At 38.8% G+C, this 20310-nt stretch overlaps 3 protein-coding genes and 2 long non-coding RNA genes across 12 annotated transcripts in view; 1 reads left to right on the forward strand and 4 right to left on the reverse strand.

Annotated features, from left to right (window-relative positions):
- Window positions 1-3113: 3113 nt before the first annotated feature.
- On the reverse strand, window positions 3114-6687 carry LOC119124720 (olfactomedin-like). 4 transcript variants are annotated; one of them, XR_005098320.1, is made up of 6 exons: window positions 6529-6686; window positions 5747-5908; window positions 5362-5574; window positions 4489-4621; window positions 3400-4371; window positions 3114-3329 (listed from the first exon to the last, which is right to left on the reverse strand). XR_005098320.1 is itself a non-coding variant. In XM_037254946.1 (5 exons), the coding sequence occupies exons 1-5, from the start codon at window positions 6559-6561 to the stop codon at window positions 3527-3529; spliced, it is 1386 nt and encodes a 461-aa protein (XP_037110841.1). In that variant the 5' UTR covers window positions 6562-6686; the 3' UTR covers window positions 3396-3526. The 4 variants fall into 4 exon arrangements, 2 of the variants coding, with proteins under 2 accessions (XP_037110841.1, XP_037110842.1); XR_005098321.1 differs by having other exon boundaries at window positions 3268-3369; window positions 3427-4371; XM_037254946.1 differs by lacking the exon at window positions 3114-3329 and having other exon boundaries at window positions 3396-4371.
- Window positions 6688-7834: 1147 nt separating this feature from the next.
- LOC119124251 (olfactomedin-4-like) lies at window positions 7835-11297 on the forward strand. Its single transcript, XM_037253982.1, has 8 exons — window positions 7835-7993; window positions 8096-8218; window positions 8316-8534; window positions 8890-9046; window positions 9259-9486; window positions 9918-10086; window positions 10593-11122; window positions 11164-11297. The coding sequence occupies exons 1-7, from the start codon at window positions 7874-7876 to the stop codon at window positions 11026-11028; spliced, it is 1452 nt and encodes a 483-aa protein (XP_037109877.1). The 5' UTR covers window positions 7835-7873; the 3' UTR covers window positions 11029-11122; window positions 11164-11297.
- Window positions 9309-9917, reverse strand: LOC119124256. Its single transcript, XR_005098233.1, has 2 exons — window positions 9839-9917; window positions 9309-9571 (listed from the first exon to the last, which is right to left on the reverse strand). It is a non-coding gene; the product is annotated as an uncharacterized LOC119124256 (long non-coding RNA).
- A 1565-nt stretch (window positions 11298-12862) lies between the features above and the next one.
- ndrg4 (NDRG family member 4) overlaps window positions 12863-20310 on the reverse strand; it is a 30870-nt gene continuing 23422 nt past the window's right edge. For 3 of the 5 annotated variants that reach the window (XM_037253984.1, XM_037253983.1, XM_037253986.1), the window contains 9 exons: window positions 20162-20218; window positions 19983-20086; window positions 19688-19744; window positions 19470-19521; window positions 17799-17846; window positions 17093-17128; window positions 16964-17015; window positions 16759-16797; window positions 12863-15551 (listed from right to left, as the gene is read on the reverse strand). In XM_037253984.1, the coding sequence (XP_037109879.1) occupies window positions 15397-15551; window positions 16759-16797; window positions 16964-17015; window positions 17093-17128; window positions 17799-17846; window positions 19470-19521; window positions 19688-19744; window positions 19983-20086; window positions 20162-20218 (600 nt within the window). In that variant the 3' untranslated portion in view covers window positions 12863-15396. The remainder of the gene's footprint in view (window positions 15552-16758; window positions 16798-16963; window positions 17016-17092; window positions 17129-17798; window positions 17847-19469; window positions 19522-19687; window positions 19745-19982; window positions 20087-20161; window positions 20219-20310) is intronic. The other 2 variants (XM_037253985.1, XM_037253987.1) reach the window with 1 other exon arrangement.
- LOC119124255 lies at window positions 15832-16752 on the reverse strand. The gene is made up of 2 exons (XR_005098232.1): window positions 16034-16752; window positions 15832-15995 (listed from the first exon to the last, which is right to left on the reverse strand). It is a non-coding gene; the product is annotated as an uncharacterized LOC119124255 (long non-coding RNA).

The raw sequence follows: 20310 nt of genomic DNA on the forward strand, positions 1-20310 counted from the left end.
AAACTATTTAAGAAAACATGTTTTTTAACTATTTTGATTAAATATCAAATTTGATCTTCCCACTGTAATATAGAAATGTATATGGAATGGATATTTATTTTTTAAACACACACACACACATACACATACACACTTTCCCCATCCACATCCACCCAGTCATTTTCAGCATAGAGGGTGGCCTGTTCCCAGATTCCCCTCAGAATAACCTTCCTGAAGTAATTATACCTTTTAAACTCCAAGACGCCTTGTCATTACAAGCCCTCATTTAGCAACGATGACTCCACCCTTTGCATTCATTCTCCCATTTCACTTCTGTCCATTTCTCCTTTGCTGTTTTATTCATTTTGATCATTTCCAATACTTTGAGGCTTTGGTTAAACATGAGAATTGTGTTTTTCTTGATGTTAACCTATATGAGAAAGTGTGGCTGGACTGCACAGGGTGGTGGTGTCTAAAGAGTTTATTATTATTATTATTTAATTTAACAAATATTTAGAAGTATTCTCTGCTTAAACTTTTAATTCACTTCCTCTTGGCAAGCTTTTTCCTGGTTGTATGGATCTATTCAATTAGGTCCTTTGCATATTTTATATTGTGGTGTTTTCTTCATTGCATTACTGTAGCGGTCATCTAAGGAAACAATAGTGGGCTTAGAGCCTACCCCATTGTGGGGCTCTAATGCTCAGTGAGGTCGTTGACCGCAAATGGCAAATTCCCGGTGAACAGTACGTGCATTAATAATCAGTTTCTCTTCCTCACCCAAACAATAAGTGCAATGAAACCAAGGTAATATACAGGACTGTCTCAGAAAATTAGAATATTGTGATAAAGTTCTTTATTTTCTGTAATGCAATTAAAAAAACAAAAATGTCATACATTCTGGATTCATTACAAATCAACTGAAATATTGCAAGCCTTTTATTATTTTAAGATTGCTGATTATGGCATACAGCTTAAGAAAACTCAAATATCAAATATATAAGAAACTAAGGCTGTTTGTTCCTAATTGGCACTAACTACCTACTACGTATGCAGGTGAAGAATGGCTGTCAAAAATCTTCACACTTAATTGGAGTAGACGCAAAGTGTTTTAAGGGTTGAGGATAGGACACCGAGCAAGCAAGGACAGACACAAAGGTAGCATCATACATGCATCATATGTAACCATAGTGTCCTGCTTACAATAGTCGAACTGTGAACCCAAGGATTTGTGGTGATCATTTGTCTCAGTATTATAGGCATATATATGGACAGATTACATCTAGAGGCGTGCTGTTAATACTATTGGTGGAGGGGTGGTGAGAAGGTTGTCTTGAGTAGATTAACATAACTCTTTTGTAAATAAGCAGATGGAAATCCAAGGCTGGCCCCACTATCTATGGGGACTCTATGCAGTGAGTCTAAATCAATCTAATAACTGCTGTCTTTGGTCCTAAAAATGAAACATTCAGTGGCTTGTTTTCATAGCTTGGAAATCCAGCAATTCCCTCCATACCAGCGATTAGATCTGATGAGTCACCGTGTATGTGTGTGTTCAATCAGTGAGTTTGCACACAAAGGATAACTTGGGAGTTGGTTAACATCATGATTAGGAGTAGAGATATATTGTGTGCAAGACTGGGTGGACAGTAACCTAGATGCTTCAGGGCTTGCTTCATTTTTTTTTTAGCCACGGTGGGGATGAGAAGAGAAATTGAGTAAGAGTAAAAGAAGCGTTTGTTAGGAATGTCTTGGAGATGAAAACAGTGTCAGATCAAGTGATGAGTGATTTTTTTTAATAACAGTGGTTGTGTCCCACAGGTTCAAATAATGTTATATTTACTTTAAAAGTAATAAAAAGTGCTTCCAATATCACACCGTTTTTTTTTCAATGTGAAGACAATTTAAAAATTAGGACTTTCGGCAAGAAATAAAGCCAGTGCACATAATTTGCTCTAGTGGGCCACATAAAATGATGTGGCAGGCCAGATTTGCTGTGCTATAGTGTATCCATGCCAAGAGCGTCCCAATACTAGTCAATGCAAGTAATTTAGCTAATTAAGAGGAAACAAGGCTACACGTCACATACAATGTTGGTGAGGCAGCGTGCCAAAAAGCCAAATGAGGTAGTTTGTTAATGAAAGTTTCATGTAGAACCTGATTTGTTCCTAAAGGAAGTCGTTCCGGCACATTTTACTTGGGGGGATCGCCCCCCAGTTCTTTTAATACTTAAAATTTAGCAGGACCAGCTGGCTGACAGATCATAGAGAATTTCAAAGTGTTACAAATTCCCACTATTTCATTGAGAACCTATTTTCCATTCAAAGAGACATCAAATGGGCATAACCACACTCAAAGTAAAGAGTAGCTGTCTTACAAACCCGGCCGATTGCTGTTTGGGTTCTTTGCTCTGTCATTATGACAGAAGAGTTTTGGGCGTATCTGACCGGCAGTCAGCCAGAAACTACAAAAAAAGAAAAAAAGTCACAGAAAATGAACCAGCTGTCCATGTTGGAGACCTCAAAAGGTATAGTGGCTTAAATTGCCTCTTACTACGTATAATGAATGATTCAGTTATGTAGAGCTTGTTATTAGAGGCGATTCTGTAGATGAGGAGCCTATCAGATGACCTTTCAGCTGTTTTATTAATCTGCCTTGCAGTGCACTCTAGTGGCAAAACAGATGAGTAGCCTCCTTTTATTTTTTACAACATGACCCTCAAATGAGTTCAAAACTTTCCTCTGCAGAAATATTAAGTAGCTTCTTTCAAACCAGGGTATCAATCATTTTGATTTAGCGCTTTGTTTGCCATTGTAAATGTGCAGTTCTTTACACTTGTGTTTATTGATTGATTGATTAATTGATGTTTTTTCAACAAAGCAACCATTAGATCTATTACAAGAAAAAGTAATCCAAAGTATTAATAATACAAAGCAGTTTAAAAGTGACAAGATGACAGATGAGCCATGATTAACTGCTTTTAATTGATTTTGCAGGCGTGAATGGAAAGCTCCGTTCAACCAAAGACCAAAAGAAGTTGTAAATCTCCGTTCATTCTTTGCAATTTAACGACACAAATGATACAAATTTGCAATTTAGCGACACAAATGATACAAATTTAATATGGACTAAAATTGTAAATCTCTTGGACACATTTATTTTGTTAATATCTTGAAAACGAGGGAACAAAAAGAGGCTAAGTTTTGTGAATTAACTAGCGGACAGCAATACTAATGGAGAGAAAAAACAAAGGATCAGCCCGAAAGGAAAACAAATCTAGTTAATGTGTCAGTTAAATCGAGAAACATTTAACATTGTGTTGGTGATATATATTGTTATGTCATGTTAAATTAGGGATTGATTCGCTGAGTGTGATGCTGTTTCACTAAACTTGTGGAATGTAGGGACATGACAACAAACTTGTTTCTGCCATTTTGATTATGTAAATTAGGAATATTCAGTAACAGAAACAAAAGCTTGCCACTTTGATGTTCAATATGTTTCATGTGCATTCTGCTGTCGTCCTATTTTAGGTTTATATTGAATTTTAGTAGTGGGCTTGGTAAGCGAGAAGATATCCATCGTTAAACATGTAGAGCTGCCTGTTGATTGGGTTATAACTCAGACTGGCAACTCCCTTCATGATTTTCTCCATCCGAAGCGCAAGTGTGTTGTCCTCTTTGCCTGTTGCCGTATCGAAAGCATAAAAGATCTCTTCATAGAAATCATCATAAAAACGAGTCGCGTACAACACACCACAGCTCATGAAAGCATTGGTTGCCGCCTTCTTGAACAGCCTCGTTTCCCACGTCTGTGTGATATTGAGCGTTTCAGCTTCACCATCCCATGATAGTTTACTTACCACAAGATTACCGTGGCTACCTACTGTGGCATAGATGACCCAGAGTCCGCTTTCATCTACCTCCACGTCCACATCACTATGAGGCCGACAGTCAAAGTAACAATAAGGGAACTTTCTGGAGTCCTTCCCAATTCCGGGAAGTTCGACCCTTGTGACAGTCTTGCTGTTCAGATCATAGCGACAGACATCTGGAGAGTTGTAACAGTGATAGTACAGAGCCTCACCATACACGACGGCACTGGGGCCTTCGACTGTATTAACGTGGATGTTGGATGGAGCTATGGTAACATCTTTGTGGTTAGTAGAGGCCATGAAGTCTTCATAAGATTGGTAGGTTCTCAGGATATTGCCTGAGGTGTGGCCGTGGAGCATAGGCTGAATCCAGAAGATGTTTTGCTGGTCTTCGTTGTCCGCGAGGGCTTGTTGACCCCATGAGCCAGAGATGATGGTTTTACCATATGGACTGACTTTTGTTATGACCGGTGCACTGATGTTGGTCATTAGACCTCTAAGGCAATACCTTTGCTGACCTGGAAACAATAAAGGAGAAGAAAATCATGAGAAATGAGACATAGAGGTTATTTGTATCTATAACATCACTATGAACACAAACTTCAATATATGATGGATCCCTCCTCACAAAATACCTCTGAAATCTTTTGGAATCGACAAGCATGACTCAACACTGTTTTTCAGGTAGCGGAGTCTCTCTTTTACAGTCTTCATGTTGATCGAGTTTGCCATATGCATCTTGCCAACATCTTGTCGCAGTTTGTGGACCTAGTGAAACAAAGGTTCAGTAATACTTTATACGGTGTCACAAAATGTAAGCTAGATTCAGGATGAACCTAAGGCACAAAATCATTTTCAGCTGAACTTAATTTCTGATTTAACCTGGCTCTTTTCTATTAAAGATTAACAGCTCGTGTTTGAACAATGACATCAAACTTTAAGAAGGTCCAGTTCCCGTGGCTTTCTGTGATTCTCCTTCTATCGAACCTGCTGATGTGACTCTGACACTTAAACTCGGTGGTTGCCTCCCTTGCACATCCTGTTTGAAGGCACGACGTAGTGCTGTTGCTCAATTGTTGGCCGTCGTCTTGGTCTCATGATGTCAAAATGTGAACAATATGATTAAAAATGGGCAGTTTAAATACTAACAATTGTAATTGAACCAGGTAATGCATCGCTTGATGCACGTGTCAAACAGCATTTTTGAATTTAGTCATTTGCTTACTTGACCAGTATGTTCAAAAACAGCAAGTTTGTTTGAAATGTTGAACAGTTGGACATGTCATTTTAAATTTAGAGAAGGTCAATTTAAATTCACCAGTCAAGGTTATGGAGCATTTTAGCCTTATCCTGAAATCTCATGCTGAATGTCCCTAATGTTTTGTGAGCATGGGTTATTTTGCTCCAGTATTTTACACAGATAACCTTTTCTAAAATTAGATTTACATTATTTGTTTTTCAATTATTATATTACTGTTTGTGATATGTTGCTATATTGTATGACGTACCTCTTTTGAGAGTTTTTCTGAATCTACGTTGTTCACTTGAAGGGACACGGCATTAATATCATCCTCCAGCTTGTCGAGTTCTTCACCCAACTGACGCAGCGATAAGGCAGAAAAGATGCCCCTATAATTCAAGTACTGGTAAGGCTCCAACCGTCCAGTTATGTTATCAAGCACCGCATACAACTCAGGGAGACGCTGGTTTGACAGATGCACCTAATGGAAAAGAAAACGGATTGCTGGCTGTAGATGAAAGTGGCTTGCTGAACCCGAATCATAAGTCGGTACAGTAAACACGCCCCCAAAAAACACAGATGAACATGAACAATGTAAATGGGTTTCTAGTAAAGATAGTCTGTCAGACAGATATGAAATGGTTTAACTTTACCTGTTCTTGTAGCTTTTGAAGTGAATACTCGCAAGATTCAACTTGTTGCAGTGCGGCCTCATACTTCTTTGCAGGGAATAACCACACGTTGGTGTTCACCTCACATGCGCATGAGCCATTTTTCACCTGACCCGACACATGCTGAACCTGGCTGTTACCCTGCTGTCAAACATGAAGTACGCTACATTAGAAAATGGGCTCACTCCATGAAATCAAAAACGAAAAATTGCGTGAGAACACTGAAAAATACTATTACTAAGCCAAAAAATGAGGACGTTAATACAAATGAATACATGACTGAATCACAAATCAGACCCCCCGTTATGCAAGATCCAGGCAGTGTGAGCCACAGTACTGCATTGTGCATTCATACAACACCTTTGTCCTTTCAGCATTCTATAATCTCTTTTTAATGTCCTATATTATTATGGTGGGGGTTCTGTTTCTCAATTTCCTATACCCGTTCAGAATCAGACAGTGTAGAGCGATGCCGCAGATTCCCTAAAATTGTATTGTATTGTATTGGCCTTAGTGAAGTTTAGATTTTCTCCCAGTGATCTTTAGCTAATCTAAGTACCTACCACAAAGTCTGAAAATACACACTGTATGTTAGGTAAATTAAAGACCATTTACCATTAAAAAAAAGAAATATACGTATATATTTAAGTTACAATATGTGTCACCGCATTCCAACAATAATATTTTCAAAAAATATTTGAAAAGCAATACAATAAAATGAATGAGATACTTTAGTGATGCAGCATGAAACACACATTACTTACTGTGGATGCCAGTAGGAGAAGCAACAACAACATGTTGACAACCGATCTAATGAAGACTAAACTGACTACGTAGTCGAACTGTTACAATGATCGTACTAAACTTCCTTCCACATCTCTTGTGCGCAGTCGATAACATACCTGGTTATACTTCATCAAACTTGCTGCTTGTTTCCACTGAGTCAGCACACAAAGATGTGGATGTGAAACTTGGAAGAAGATATTTCATAATTGTGCAACCAATAGTTTCCGGTTTCGTAATTTGGGAAATAAAGTTCCCATGGTGGGAGACAGTCAAAGTATCTATCTATCTATCCATCCATCCATCCATCCATCCATCCATCCATCCATCCATCCATCCATCCATCCATCCATCCATCCATCCATCCATCCATCCATCCATCCATCCATCTATCCATCTATCCATCCATAAAAAAGTCTATTTGCATGAAGGAATGATTGCATGGAAGAAAGCATTCCTATCATAAAACTAACCTGTCATAACAAAATTGAGGAATATAAAATTCCTTTGACTAAAGTAGATAATTGGTTCAGAATGGATGAATAGACAACTATTCCTTTCAGGGCCCCCCATATTCGTATCGTCGAGACTTTCTGGCAATAGGATCGGTTTCAATGACCTCTGATACAGCGTTGTATGTTGACACGCTGGGATGAGATGCAGGAGCCAGACCAGGTCCCCAACCAGTTAAGTGGAAGTCTTATTTTTTATATTTCTCATGATGCGAACCCAATCTGTAACATAAATGGCATCTGATGGTACGCTGTGGCGACCCCTGAGAAGAAAAGCCGAAAGGAAAAGAAGAAGATGATGATGACTATTATATACAAACATTTTTTTATACAGAATACAAGTGTCACGGATTGAATGGAGCAGGGCGACCAAATGCAGCTTGGACCAGGGTTTCCTGGAGAACACAAACTAACAGACTCGGCAAACTGACATGACTTAACAAACAAAACCAACAACAGGACTGACCAACAAAGATGTGCAACAAAAAGACAGGAAGACATGAAGACAACAACAACACACACACAATGACCCGAAGGGTCGTGAGGGGCAGACAGGACTTATATACACGACAGGTAACAAGAGGCAGGTGAGAATATTCACACTTAATCATGGAGGGGAGGGGCGAGCACACAGACAGAAACAATGACAACAGACACATAGTGGAACGGCTACGGATGAGAAGTGACAGCAAGTTTGGATTTCATCTGTTTTCTTCATGTCCAAAACAATTCCAGAGTTTCAGGAACTGAAACTAGAAGGAGGAAGTGATCATTTACAGAATGTGTTCTATATGCAACACACCAACATTGAAAGATGAACACATGCAGAATCCAAATGCAGTGCTTGTCAGCGGTGGTTTTTATTCTCCTCAAAGCCATGATGAAGTTTTACACGCTCATTCTTCTGTGTTGTCTGTTCAACTTCACACAACAGGTGAGATGTATTATTCTTAAGAATGTTTATTTGATTCTAAAATCATATTACTTCATATATATGTTTTCTTGTTTTTTGGGAACTTGTCTCTTTTGTCGTCAGCTCAATCAACAAGATCGCTGTGTGTGTGAACTGACGAACAAAGAGAAGGCATTCCCTCATGAAACCCTCAACTCAGTGAACGAAAATGCAGCAAAATGCTCTCACACTGTCAGCCCACAAAAGGTAACTAGCCACAATCTATCAATACCTAAGGGTGTACTGTGATATCAATGATTGCACACGCGGAAAAATCCTGAATAAAATGTGGTATTCTTTGTAGGCTCTGGAACTTGAAAGTCAGCTGCTTGGATTGAAGCTCCGTTTGCCCCAACTTCTAAAAGATGTGTCAATACTGGAGAAGGAGGATGACGGCAAGCTATATGGAGTGGTTAGTCTCCAGGTGATAGAGAATGAACTCGTTGAGATCAAGAATATGGTTGACAGACTCAACAGAACCACCCAGGGATTCCAGCACTTAACTACTGATTCTGGCAGACAGGTAAGTTTGCGTTAATGCCATGTTTGAGTACAATGAGTTAAAATAATAACAACAATAATAATAATAATAATAATAATTATTATTATATGTTATATATTATTATGGACAGTTTTTGAAGCTCTGGAGGAGACAATTAAAAGTAAATAATGCAATGTCCATTATTAGCATGTAATGCCTGACTTGCAATATCAGACCAAAATTAATAAACTTATGTATGTTCCATTTCTGCAACCTGCTAAAAAAGGAAAAATTAAATTTGCATGTTTTCTACCGTCATGAGTGTTATTTCAATCTTGGGTTCACTGATGTAATTATTCGTACCGTTGTTGTTGTTTTAATTGTTGTTCTATCTCAGCTGATGCACCTGAAAGAAGAGCTGCAGGAGTTGGAGCTATATGACAGCTTACAGGTAGAAAAGAGCCGTAAAGCCAACCTGCGCCTAAAAAGAGACCTGGAAATATGCAGGAATGATGCACAGCCCACTCCTCATCCAGACAGTGTGCAGACCTCAGGTAAAATTAATCTGCAAACGTTTCGAGAGGGCATAAACACGTGAACAGCAGTCATTTTACTGTTCCTGATTTCTATTCACTACAAAAAATAATACAATGCAACACAATACAACTTGATTTGTATAATTGATATAATGCAGAGATGTGTTATATATGATATATGTTTGATTTACAGGTAATACATTTTAATTCAACTTCCATTTTTTCTGTAGATGTCTGTCCCCATGGCAAGTTTGTGAATATTACTGGGCCTAAATTCTACTCCAAGGGAGAATCTACTGTTAACCATAAGTATGGAGGCTGGGGCCGTGACCCAAAACCTGAGTTGGGGAAAGAGAACTGGTATTGGCGGGTGATATTAAATGTCAACAACATATATGCCAACCATATCACTTTCTACTCCAGCCTGAGTTCTCTGACCGTAGGAATTAAGTTACCAGGTATCATCTAGAAATCCAAAACAGATATTCTCTACATTGTTTTTAATTCGTACATCTCTCTCTCTCGCTCTCTGTCTCTCTCGCTCTCTCTCCATATATATATATATATATACTACCGTTCAAAAGTTTGGGGTCACCCAAACAATTTTGTGACCCCAAACTTTTGAACGGTAGTGTGTATATATATATATATATATATATATATATATATATATATATATATATATATATATATATATACTATATATATATATATATATACATACACACATAGATATACGCACACACGCACACACGCACACACGCACACACACACACACACACACACACACACACACACACACACACACACACACACACACACACACACACACACATCAACATAGTTGAGAGACAGAACAGGTGCAACATAATATATTGTCTCATTGCAGGTAATTTCGACATCAGTCCTTCTAATCCAACCACCAACACCATTCAAGGACCAAATGTTGTTCTATATGGTGACGCCTTGTTCTACAATTGTTATAACAGTGACCGACTTTGTCGGTTCAACGTAACATCCAAAACCGTTTCCACCCTGCAGTTACCTAAAGGCACCAGGTTCATTTTTGTTTTGTCTTGTTTTGTTATACACCAGGGGTCACCAACTTTTTTGAAACTGGCAGCTACCTCTTGGGTAATGAATAATCACAAAGGTTTAGGGTAATCTAGTAATTAACGATACCCACGTGTGAAGACGCTTATAATGTTAATAGTCTCTCAAAATAATTTGGAACTTCTGTCCTCACAATAGTTCCAATTGTAGACTGCACCCTGAACTGGTCGGCAACCAGTTGCAGGGCACATAAAGACGTAAAAGCATATAGGCGTTAGGGTAATCAGCGACTCATGTTAGGTACAACTTTGGAATATACGTATATATATATATATACGTAGTGATCGGGGAAAACACATTTATTTTGATTATAATTGACACTACAGGAAAAAATGTATTTTACAAAACGTTCTACATTTTGGTGACCCCTGTTATGTACTATATTTGTAATGCAGAGTATGTTTAGGATAACAGACCAGTTAACTAAAAATATGCTAAACTTTTTCTACAGGTATAACTCAAAGGGGAATTTTTGCCATTTTAGCGAGTGCTACTTATATACTGACTTCGACCTTGCAACAGATGAGTCAGGTGTGTGGCTCATCTACAGCACGGTCCATGACTTTGGTAACCTGGTGTTGGCCAAAGTGGAAGAAGGAGATCCACCTACGGTCAACCAAACTTGGTACACCTCAGTCTATAAGGAAACGGTCACCAACACCTTCATGGCTTGTGGTATCCTCTATGCGACACGATTTGTAAATGATACCATGGAAGAGATTTTTTATTCATTTGACACCTCAACTGGAGAAGAGAAGTTCAAACTTGGCATCTTCTTCCGCAAGATGTGTCCTGACATTAACTTCCTGAATTACAGCCCAAGGGACCAGATGTTGCACGTCTACTGTGACGGCTACATGGTCTCTTATGACTTTTTGTTTGAATAAATACTGTAAGTACGACAGGCTGAAGTCATTTAACTTGAAAGTAAAGTTACATTTTCATCTTTTTCTTTCGGCTTGTTGCATTAGGAGGGATGGGATGAGACACAAATTCCATATAGAGAGAAAATTTCTATAGAGAGAGAGATTTGTCGAAATGACAGTTTTTACCGATTGCTTTGACCTGTTTGTGTCACTATATGCACAAATTTTACTTTTTTTTTTTTTTGTGTGTGTGCATTTATCATGAATAAATATTCAATGTTGCATTTAAATTGTCGTGTATGCAATTGTGACCAAGCAGACACGCACATTTCTTTTTGACACAAATATTACACCGTTCCAAGAGATTTAAGCTCTGACAATGAATGCATTGAAACTGAAATTTTTCGTATGATTAATTAGAAGTTTGAACGTACGGTTCATACTGACCAATAAGAAACACTTCACTAAATACAGTTGGTAGAAAGAGATTCAAATTTGATTCCGTTACACACGGCAAATACTGACATTAGGTCTTTATTTACTTGTTACTAGTACATGGGACAGTGACAGCTTATGTTGTATATATATTTGTATGTGTAACATTTAAACTTTACATCACACATGACAGCCAAGCAGGTAAAAATCTGTCTACTGGTGTGATTGCTCATAGGGAAGACATTATGAAACAATGCAAACAAGAAGAAAACCATACTTATTGCTCAAGTGAAATTAATCTTAACGACACAAAGAAGAATACATGTATTAATGCACGTGAACAAATCACTTGACTAAAATAACGTTTCAAACACAAAGGCAAAAAGAACACATTTCACCATATACTAACATCAATGTTTGTTTGGTGTTAGTAACCTACTCTAGAAAATAAAATAATATATGTATATATATATATCTACAAGTGCAAGGAGGGCCAAGGTCTAAACTCGTTCAGTGCCAAAGCACAAGTCGTCATCTAAACTACTTTTGTGAAGGGCAAATCATGAAGTCATTAATGTTGGCTTAAGTGGAGGTACAAAGTATAGTGTAGAAATTCTGAGAGGATAAGGTTTAGGGTGACAATACTGTACAGCACTTCAAAAAAGGACAAAATACATTCAGGAGAACCCCCCCCCCCCCCCCGCGGACAGTTTATGTTGAAAGTTGCTTTTTGATACACTCCACATCCTCTCCACTCCATGCAAATGATTGAGGTGTCTATTTTCCATGCAATATCTTATTCTAACGCCTCTATTTTATGTTCATAAGTATTTTTGAACTTTACATGATTTTTACACTCCATGACAGTTTATTCTCCAATATCAACAAAATCCCACAGTCTGTCAGTCCCTCAGTGGTCAGAAAAAAAAACACATCTAGTGGCAGACATTTTCATCAAAGTGACTTCAGCTGATAGCCCTTTAGGGTGCAACCGGGTTCACCTGTGAGAATCGGGGCACCTTTTTTAGGGAGTGGGAATATTTTTTTTAAGGTGGTTGGGGGTTGCCCTACATTCTGAGCTTGGTGCCCAAATGGCTCCAAAACAGCCCCGCTCCTCACAGGCCATCTCGGAAATATGCACACCTCAGCAATAGAATGCTATGCCTGACCTGAACAAAAACATTTTATAATAGGAGACATTGGTGCATTGATGCTGTACACTAATAATCCAATAACCAGGGGACCTATTGCGGCCCAGTATAAGAGCGGGCCAACACACACAATTTTTCCTACTCTAAAGCTCTAAAAGCATACAAATACTTATGAGTTTATGGTTACATAGCACACCCCAAAAAATACTGACTTTACACTGAAGTGATGAACTAATCTAATACTATGTGTGACCTTATGCCTTTTTTTCTGGGCATTCAATACCAGCCCATCAAATTTTGTATGGCATGTATAAATATGTAAAATGTACTGTATTTATAGTGAGTGTGTGTGTGTGTGCGTTTAACTTTGGTAAAAGAGGGGCTCGTTGCATTTAGGGAAGTACATGTCAGATTATTTTGTTTGTTTGTTTGTTCAGAATGTGATTGTCACAGTGGAGACCACAAAGAGTTGACTACAATCAGAACCACAACCATGCAGTGAAGTTACAGACTGACGATAGTAGTTACTATCTTGGCTCTAATGGAGTAAGCCACCCTCTAACACTATGTCGACTACCCACATAATGAAGCATTACACATCGCATGCATATAGACGTTACTAAGTACAATTCTACACTATGTTACTGTTGTGGATTGTCTTAGACTTACACATGGCGCTCAGATGAAAGCTGCTCTACGCGTAAATAAATTGCATTTGGAGGCAATATCTGTTGATGTGATCATAAACAATGCATACATTTCAATAGCTCACAAATCATACAATGTCATTCCACTTGACGTCAGGCAGTATGTGTTTGTGTTGAACTTGTATATAGGGATACTTGGGCCACATAATTGTAAAATAGGTCAATAAAAATGATGAGTTGGCTTCAGCTTGGAATGTTATTACACACACCAGGAGTGCGTGACTTCAGATTTTTTTTTTTTATTGTCGACACCAATCTAATGAAAGTCAAGTCGACGTCTAGTATAGCAACATGTATATATATATATATTTTTTTCTCTTGCTGTGTGCTTTCCGCTGGAACAGCCAAATAACTTCACTTGTTTTTCACTTCAAGTTCTTCACTCATCTGATGCTGCATGCAGCTCTGCCTCCTTCTCAAGTAAGAAAATAGGATTATTATTAAAGTCAGCATCACGGACCAAAGGTCATTGTGGAGAAAAGTCGACACCTAAACTAGTCTATACAACCCCTAACACACACAACTTAAATGAAGCTTTAAAGTAGTCAGTGTCATGGGTTGTGAGTCGTCTAGCAATAATGCAACAACAATTACGCACAGACTAAGCACGACTTGAATGATGGCATCCTGTGACCACCACGTGCTGATACAAAACACATTTTCGCACTCCGTACATGTTCCTTGACTTGATCAAATTCTACTTTTCATATCCTTACATGAGCAGCTCTTTATTAAATATTGCTACAGAAATAATTAACGTGTTTATGTGTGGGCCATGTGCTGGGGGGTGGGGGGGGGGGGGGGGGGGGGTGGAAGGGGCTTGAGCCAATAAGGGGATACTTAGCAAACACAACTATGAGATAGTCAAAAATACAAATTCAAGTGCTGGGCACCAAGAGTGAATTTGTGGAGAGTATTACGAAGGTGGGGGTTGGGAATAGCAGTAGAATATAAAGTTGCGTTCAGAAGTTTCAAAACACTCATCATTGGCACAAATCTTATATTTATTCAGGGCTTTTAATGATTGATAGGAACTGTCCTGTCAATGAGTTTTTAAAACAAGAATTGGATGCACATATACATTATTTTCATTTTTTTGGTGGAATTTCTTTAATCCACACAGGTCAAAATTATGCGTACATCCTAAAATACTGTGCATATAGTAGAACACTCGCGAATAGGGCTGAAACTGAAATTTGAGTATCTCTGCTCAAAAAATTGTGGGAGGCATTTTTTTCCTGCCCCAACCCGTTTATTTAAGTGTACACTGGACGTTAAGACCCAGGACAAAGTCTACTGTGGTTCAATCAGACTTCACTTTGTCTCTTAGACTAAAAACTACGGGGAGAGATTTGTTTAAAATGTTTCTAGAAAGGAAAGTGTACTAGTGTAATATGCTAGTGGACTCCTATGCACTGTTTACATTTGAGTATAAAACAATGATTATGTAAAAATGAAAACCAGTTTGTTGTTCAATATTAACAGGAAATGTCTTATTTGTACTTTTCTTTATTATTAAACCATGGAAAAAATTACCTGCAGCCCTACTCACAATTACATCTTTTGCTCAAATGTACCTTTGTGAGTTTTATCTCAATCAGATGCTTAAGGTCAAGCTCAATAATGGCAAAGCGAAACGATCATCTGCATCCATTGTGTTATTTAGTTGAATGTATGCATATATTACATTATGTATAAAACATTTTGGCTCTGTGTGGATTACAGAAAATTCTTAAATTTAAACGTGCACACTCAATTCAAGGCTTTAAAACCCATTGAAGAATCTTTCCACCACGGATATAGGAAACTTCAAATCAATCATTACGTAAAGATACGGAATGAATGTGACATTCATGCCCACGATGAATGTAGTATGTATACTTCTGACTCTAACTGCACATTAACTGTTTTGTTACAATACAGGAGGGGAGAAAATAGCAGACAAAAGATCTCGGGGATGAGACCACAGAGAGCGATCATGGCTGTTAACGTCTTCCTGTCACATTAAAATCCTAAAGTCTCCGTGATTGTTACCCCCTATGGCTTCTCTCTCTGTAGCTCCACCCCTCCCTTCCCTTTTTTTTTTTCCTGCCACCTCAACAGGAAACCTCCATGGTTTGTGTGACTGCACCAACTCCCTCGGTGCTGTCGGAGTGGGTGCAGGCACGAGAACGTGACCCATCCATGGAGCTGGCGCTTGTCAGAGAGGCGGTCCTGGAGCGGGCCAGGCGAGTCATACTGGCAGAAGGCACTGGGAGGAGAAGCAGATGGGGTAAAGAAAAGAACTTTCACGTGTGTTTAGGTGCTTCTAATTCTTGGTATGAGGGGAGGTCATGCTCTTAGTGCAATTAAGGTGTCCCCATTATGCTGTGGATGATCAAACAAGAGCCTGGTCAATGTGGCTGTTGGTGTTGTTGGTCTACTCACAAATGCATTATGAGTAGCATGTAATTGAGGAGCTTGGGAATCACATTATATAGTGTGGAGCTCATTGCTGAAAACAGTGAGCACTGCCTTTTTGTTTTTTTCGATATTTTTTTGAAGAGATAGTTTGAGATGGTTTCTTGAGCTGCTTTGAAATACGTGACTTCACTTTGAGCTAACTTGCTACCTTTCTTCATTACCGTCTCATGACCACGGAGACCACAGATGTCAAATCAATTTTGTTGCATGCCACATTGTCGTTATGGTTTCCCTCAAAGGGCTGCTATAACTGAAACCATAAAAATTTACAGCGGCCTCACAATATTATTTACATATGGACAAAAGATTGATGGATAATCACTTTTAAGTCAAGGCAAATAGCCTGTTAATCATTGTTCAATTGTAAAATACCTCAGTGTTATAAAAAGTGAAGGCAATTGGCAATTTTGGTTCAGATTTATAAAAAGAAGCATGAATAAAAAGCAGAGTGTAAATTGAATTCCCCTTTGGGGATTATAATCAGTACAATAAATCAATTGATTAATATTTTGAATAGAGATAATTTGCTTCAGCGGGCAAACTATTGTGATGTGGTGGGCCCAATCTGGGCCTTGAATTTGACACCTGTGAGTAGACGCATAAAATATGTGATTTATGTTTGTATATATATGAATAGAAATACTATATATGAATATACATAAGAATATCTATTGCAGTTGTTCATGTTGGTAATTTAAGATATTTGCATTTGTCATGAATGCAATGAGCAAGGCCTTGCCAAAGCCAGTTAAGGGCCATGCAAAGAACAGTTTTGCAAATGGCATGATGAAGGGAGGTAAACAAAGGAGATTATATTTTTCCATTGAAGGAAAAAATATTCAGAGATGAAGGGCCTTGGGATCTTGCAAATGCCGGAAAAAAAAAAAAAAACATCCCAGAACGTTGCACTTAAAGCAAATTGAAATCAACGTTGGAAAAGAGCATCATACAGGGCAGCAATAAGAGGTCAGAGGTGAATGTGGAGGAGGAAGTACCTGGCCCTCCACTCAACCTCCGATCCTTCACATAAGCGACTGAGAGAACAGGGTGAGGGAGACAGAGGCCAACATTAATACAGTTTGTGTCTCTCCGGACAAAACCCGGCCTCAAATACTGAATACTGCTGCTAAGATGAATTTTGACAAATATATTGTGACAAAGATCAAATCTTGCCTGCAATAAGTACTTGAGGATACTTACTGTAGCCCATTCCTTGAAGGAAATACTTGAACGCTTCAGTGAGCTTCCCAGGCTGTAAAAACAAGACATCCACATGAATATTTTTTTTTTCAAGTGACTCATATTCTGTGATAAGAGTTTCTTTGTTACCTGTGTAAGCTGGGGTAGTCCACCAGAGTCAGCCATCTGTCACAAGAAAAATAAATAGCCATGATCCAAGTTCTTTGTCACTGAAAACTTGTCTGCACTTCTTGGCATTTCAGCTTGTATTTTTTCATCAGTGACTTCTGTCTATCTATGACACTAAAGACAATTTTCAACATTATTTATTTGACTCATATACTGCCATTGACAGCTATGGACGTCCAAGATTCATTTGACCAGAGCTGGCTGTAAATGAGTTAAAGAAAAAAGATCTCAAATGGTTGGCCGCGGACCGGTGATTGGGGAGCATGCCTGTACTCGACAGTTATTATAAAACTTTCGGACCCTATAGTGGTAACACATGGAAGATGTTCAGGACGTTCTAGTATTACAGGACGATAACTTGGGTATTATGAGGTCATAATTGATAATGGCAGCTATTATTTTGCTTAAACAGCTAAAGCATTTTGAAGTTGTGTATGATTATGACAACAAGAACGTCACATGAAATGCTTGGGTTAGAATTCTAATTTCTCATTTTTAATCTGGTGATTGACTTTCATTGCAGATAGTGAGTTTGTAATTTGTTGAAAAAAAACATCTTGATACTTTTGTAACAATAAACAAAAACTGATGCCTATCGTCGTCATTATACACATTCCATGTACATTATTATTCAGATTACCATAAGGCATGCAGACATTGTGTTTACCTTAAGGAAGGTGGTGTTGGTTGGGTCAAGCTTGGAGTTGCACTCAACCTTGAGAGCAAGTTAAACATAATAAGCGACCTCAATAATAAGAACTGTTTCACATCATTGGATTGAGCTGTAACTGTTAAAAAGACAACACACTGCAAATGGAGTCCATTTTAAAAGGGTCTATGAGTGACCCAGATACTTCAGTGTGCTGCAGTGATGACTCATTCCAGTGGGGCTGAAAACACAGTCACGTACGAATGCTCACACACACTCAAACACACATGTGCGTTTGCTCACTGCATTCTGCTGTTTAACCCAAATCCACCAAATCTCTTTCAAATGCTTAAACAGCTGAAAAGAATACATGATTATTAGGTAACATGTTCCCTTCTCTCCTAAGCTTTTGTGGCTTCCAAGTAATAAACTGTAACTGTGTATATTTAGAAGAAAACACTGCCTCAACTGCTCACATCAGCGGATGTGACCTCCATCTATCACATCTAAGAAAAACCTTTTTTTAAGAATGCTTCCTCTTGCTCTTTTTATCATGCCATCGTTCTGCAGTTGCTTATGCAACATCTATTCTCACGCCAACCCGGACTCCATCTTACTCCTCCTGTTTTCAAAACAATTGGTTTGATTTAAGGTTCTTCATGCAGCAGCTCAGCTATTACAGAAGAATATACCGTATTTTCCGCACTATAAGGCGCACCGGATTATAAGGCGCACCTTCAATGAATGGCCCATTTTAAAACTTTGTCCATATATAAGGCGCACCAGATTATAAGGCGCACCTTCAATGAATGGCCCATTTTAAAACTTTGTCCATATATAAATCCATATATTTGGACACGCCTGCTGTAGTGGCTCAATATTGGTCCATATATAAGGCGCACTGTCGGCTTTTGAGAAAATTGGAGGTTTTTAGGTGCGCCTTATGGTGCGGAAAATACGGTATTTCAAAATGAGAGGTCTGGAAGTCATAACATGACCATCTGATCTGATTATGTGCTGTGGTTTTGTTATTGTTTTTTTTTTTTGCAGATTTTTGGTTTAACAAAAACATTAACTATTAGTAACTTCTGCAGCCAGAGATCAAACAATGCTCCTTTTCATTATATTGTCACGTGCCCGTGCCACCTGCCATCTGACCAGTGATTTTCCTCCCGTCAATTGTTCTCAGCCATGTCTGGCACTGATCAGGACCACAGACAGTTCTCTGCTCCTGCCCCTCCAGTCCTATTATGCAGTGATCAGCATTGACTGCTGCTCATTACCACACCTACTCCCAGCTCAAACACTCTCTGACCCTCCATCACTTCGGCTCAGTTCGTCTGTCTTGCTACCTGTCTGTTTGATACCTGTATGTTGCCCGACCTGTTATTTGTTTCTCCTGCCCGTGTTAGTCCCTATTATCCAGCTTTCCACTTCCAACTCAATAAAAGTCCGTGCTGCACCTGGTCGCTCTGTCTCGGCCCGTGACATATCCAGCATTTACATTAAGGATGTTATTAAATGAAATAGACAATAACTGTATTGTTTGCAGATAATGTTTCTTTAACGATCTAGTTCAAGAGAGTTGAGAAATTAGTTATGTCTGAGAATGGATGGAAAAGGAGACAACTGGATTTTTTTCACTTCATTCAGTTAGAAAATATTGAAAGGGAACAAAGAGGGACTCACCACTCCTTCCTCAGCAGGGGAATTGTCTCCCACAACCAACATAACCGGACACCTAAAACGAGAAATGGTAAACATTTTACTGAGCTCATGTGTCTGATATTTCTAATATAATTATGTTCTAAAAAATCAAAACTGATAAAGGTCTCCCCAACAATCCACTGTTACCAGAACAGATTCAGCCGTCACTGCATTGTAACGGAAAGGTGTGTTGGACTTACTTCAGGGTTTTGGCATTCAGTGCAGTCCCAGTGCGGTTCATCTCCAAGTCCCTCCGACTAGAAAGGACAAAATTAATAAAATATTGCGCTGATTGACAGACTGTCTATGAAAAGTACCGATGGTGAACTTTGGAATTAATGTCAATATCATCTGAAGATTAGTGTGTGGTGCTTAGGGTTGGGAGAGATCTGAGTAAGCATTACATTTTGGATGTCATAATTATGAAAAGGCGGTTTATGGGGATGCTGGCTTGTCTGGGGCAATCTTGGAACGATGACAAAACAATCCTTCTACCTGTTGTACATGTTCCAGAAAAGCTGCAGGTTGAACTGGTTGATGGTGTTGTTGATCTGTTGCCGGTAGCTTTGCACCAGTTCTGTGTTGTTCATAAGCTCCTCCTGTGCACAAATAAAAGCTTCGTGGTTTTCTGGCTATTACGCAAGGGCCGGTGCTACAAGGAATCCTCAATATACCTGACTGAAAAGATGTGGCAGTACAGTATCTGGCAGGGCGCTTGTCAGTCCTGACAGCTAGAGGAAGGACACAGATTGCATATTAAAAGTATTTTCAGGATGCCCAGTCACAGTTTGGAAAGCTAATTCAGTCACAGAAAAACATTCTG

Source organism: Syngnathus acus, chromosome 6, assembly GCF_901709675.1.
Source record: "Syngnathus acus chromosome 6, fSynAcu1.2, whole genome shotgun sequence".
In the NCBI taxonomy this organism is placed as follows: domain Eukaryota; kingdom Metazoa; phylum Chordata; class Actinopteri; order Syngnathiformes; family Syngnathidae; genus Syngnathus; species Syngnathus acus.

What these genes read in the sequence shown, in the direction of transcription:
- LOC119124251 (XM_037253982.1), top strand. Translation starts at nt 7,874, where the DNA reads ATGAACACATGCAGAATCCAAATGCAGTGCTTGTCAGCGGTGGTTTTT. An exon ending in TGTTCAACTTCACACAACAG is followed by an intron (nt 7,994 to 8,095) that starts GTGAGATGTATT and finishes TTTTGTCGTCAG; the next exon opens with CTCAATCAACAAGATCGCTG. An exon ending in AGACAGTGTGCAGACCTCAG is followed by an intron (nt 9,047 to 9,258) that starts GTAAAATTAATC and finishes TTTTTTCTGTAG; the next exon opens with ATGTCTGTCCCCATGGCAAG.
- LOC119124720 (XM_037254946.1), bottom strand. Translation starts at nt 6,561, where the DNA reads ATGTTGTTGTTGCTTCTCCTACTGGCATCCACA. An exon ending in TTCTCCTACTGGCATCCACA is followed by an intron (nt 5,909 to 6,528) that starts GTAAGTAATGTG and finishes CATGTTTGACAG; the next exon opens with CAGGGTAACAGCCAGGTTCA. An exon ending in CAGAAAAACTCTCAAAAGAG is followed by an intron (nt 4,622 to 5,361) that starts GTACGTCATACA and finishes TTGTTTCACTAG; the next exon opens with GTCCACAAACTGCGACAAGA.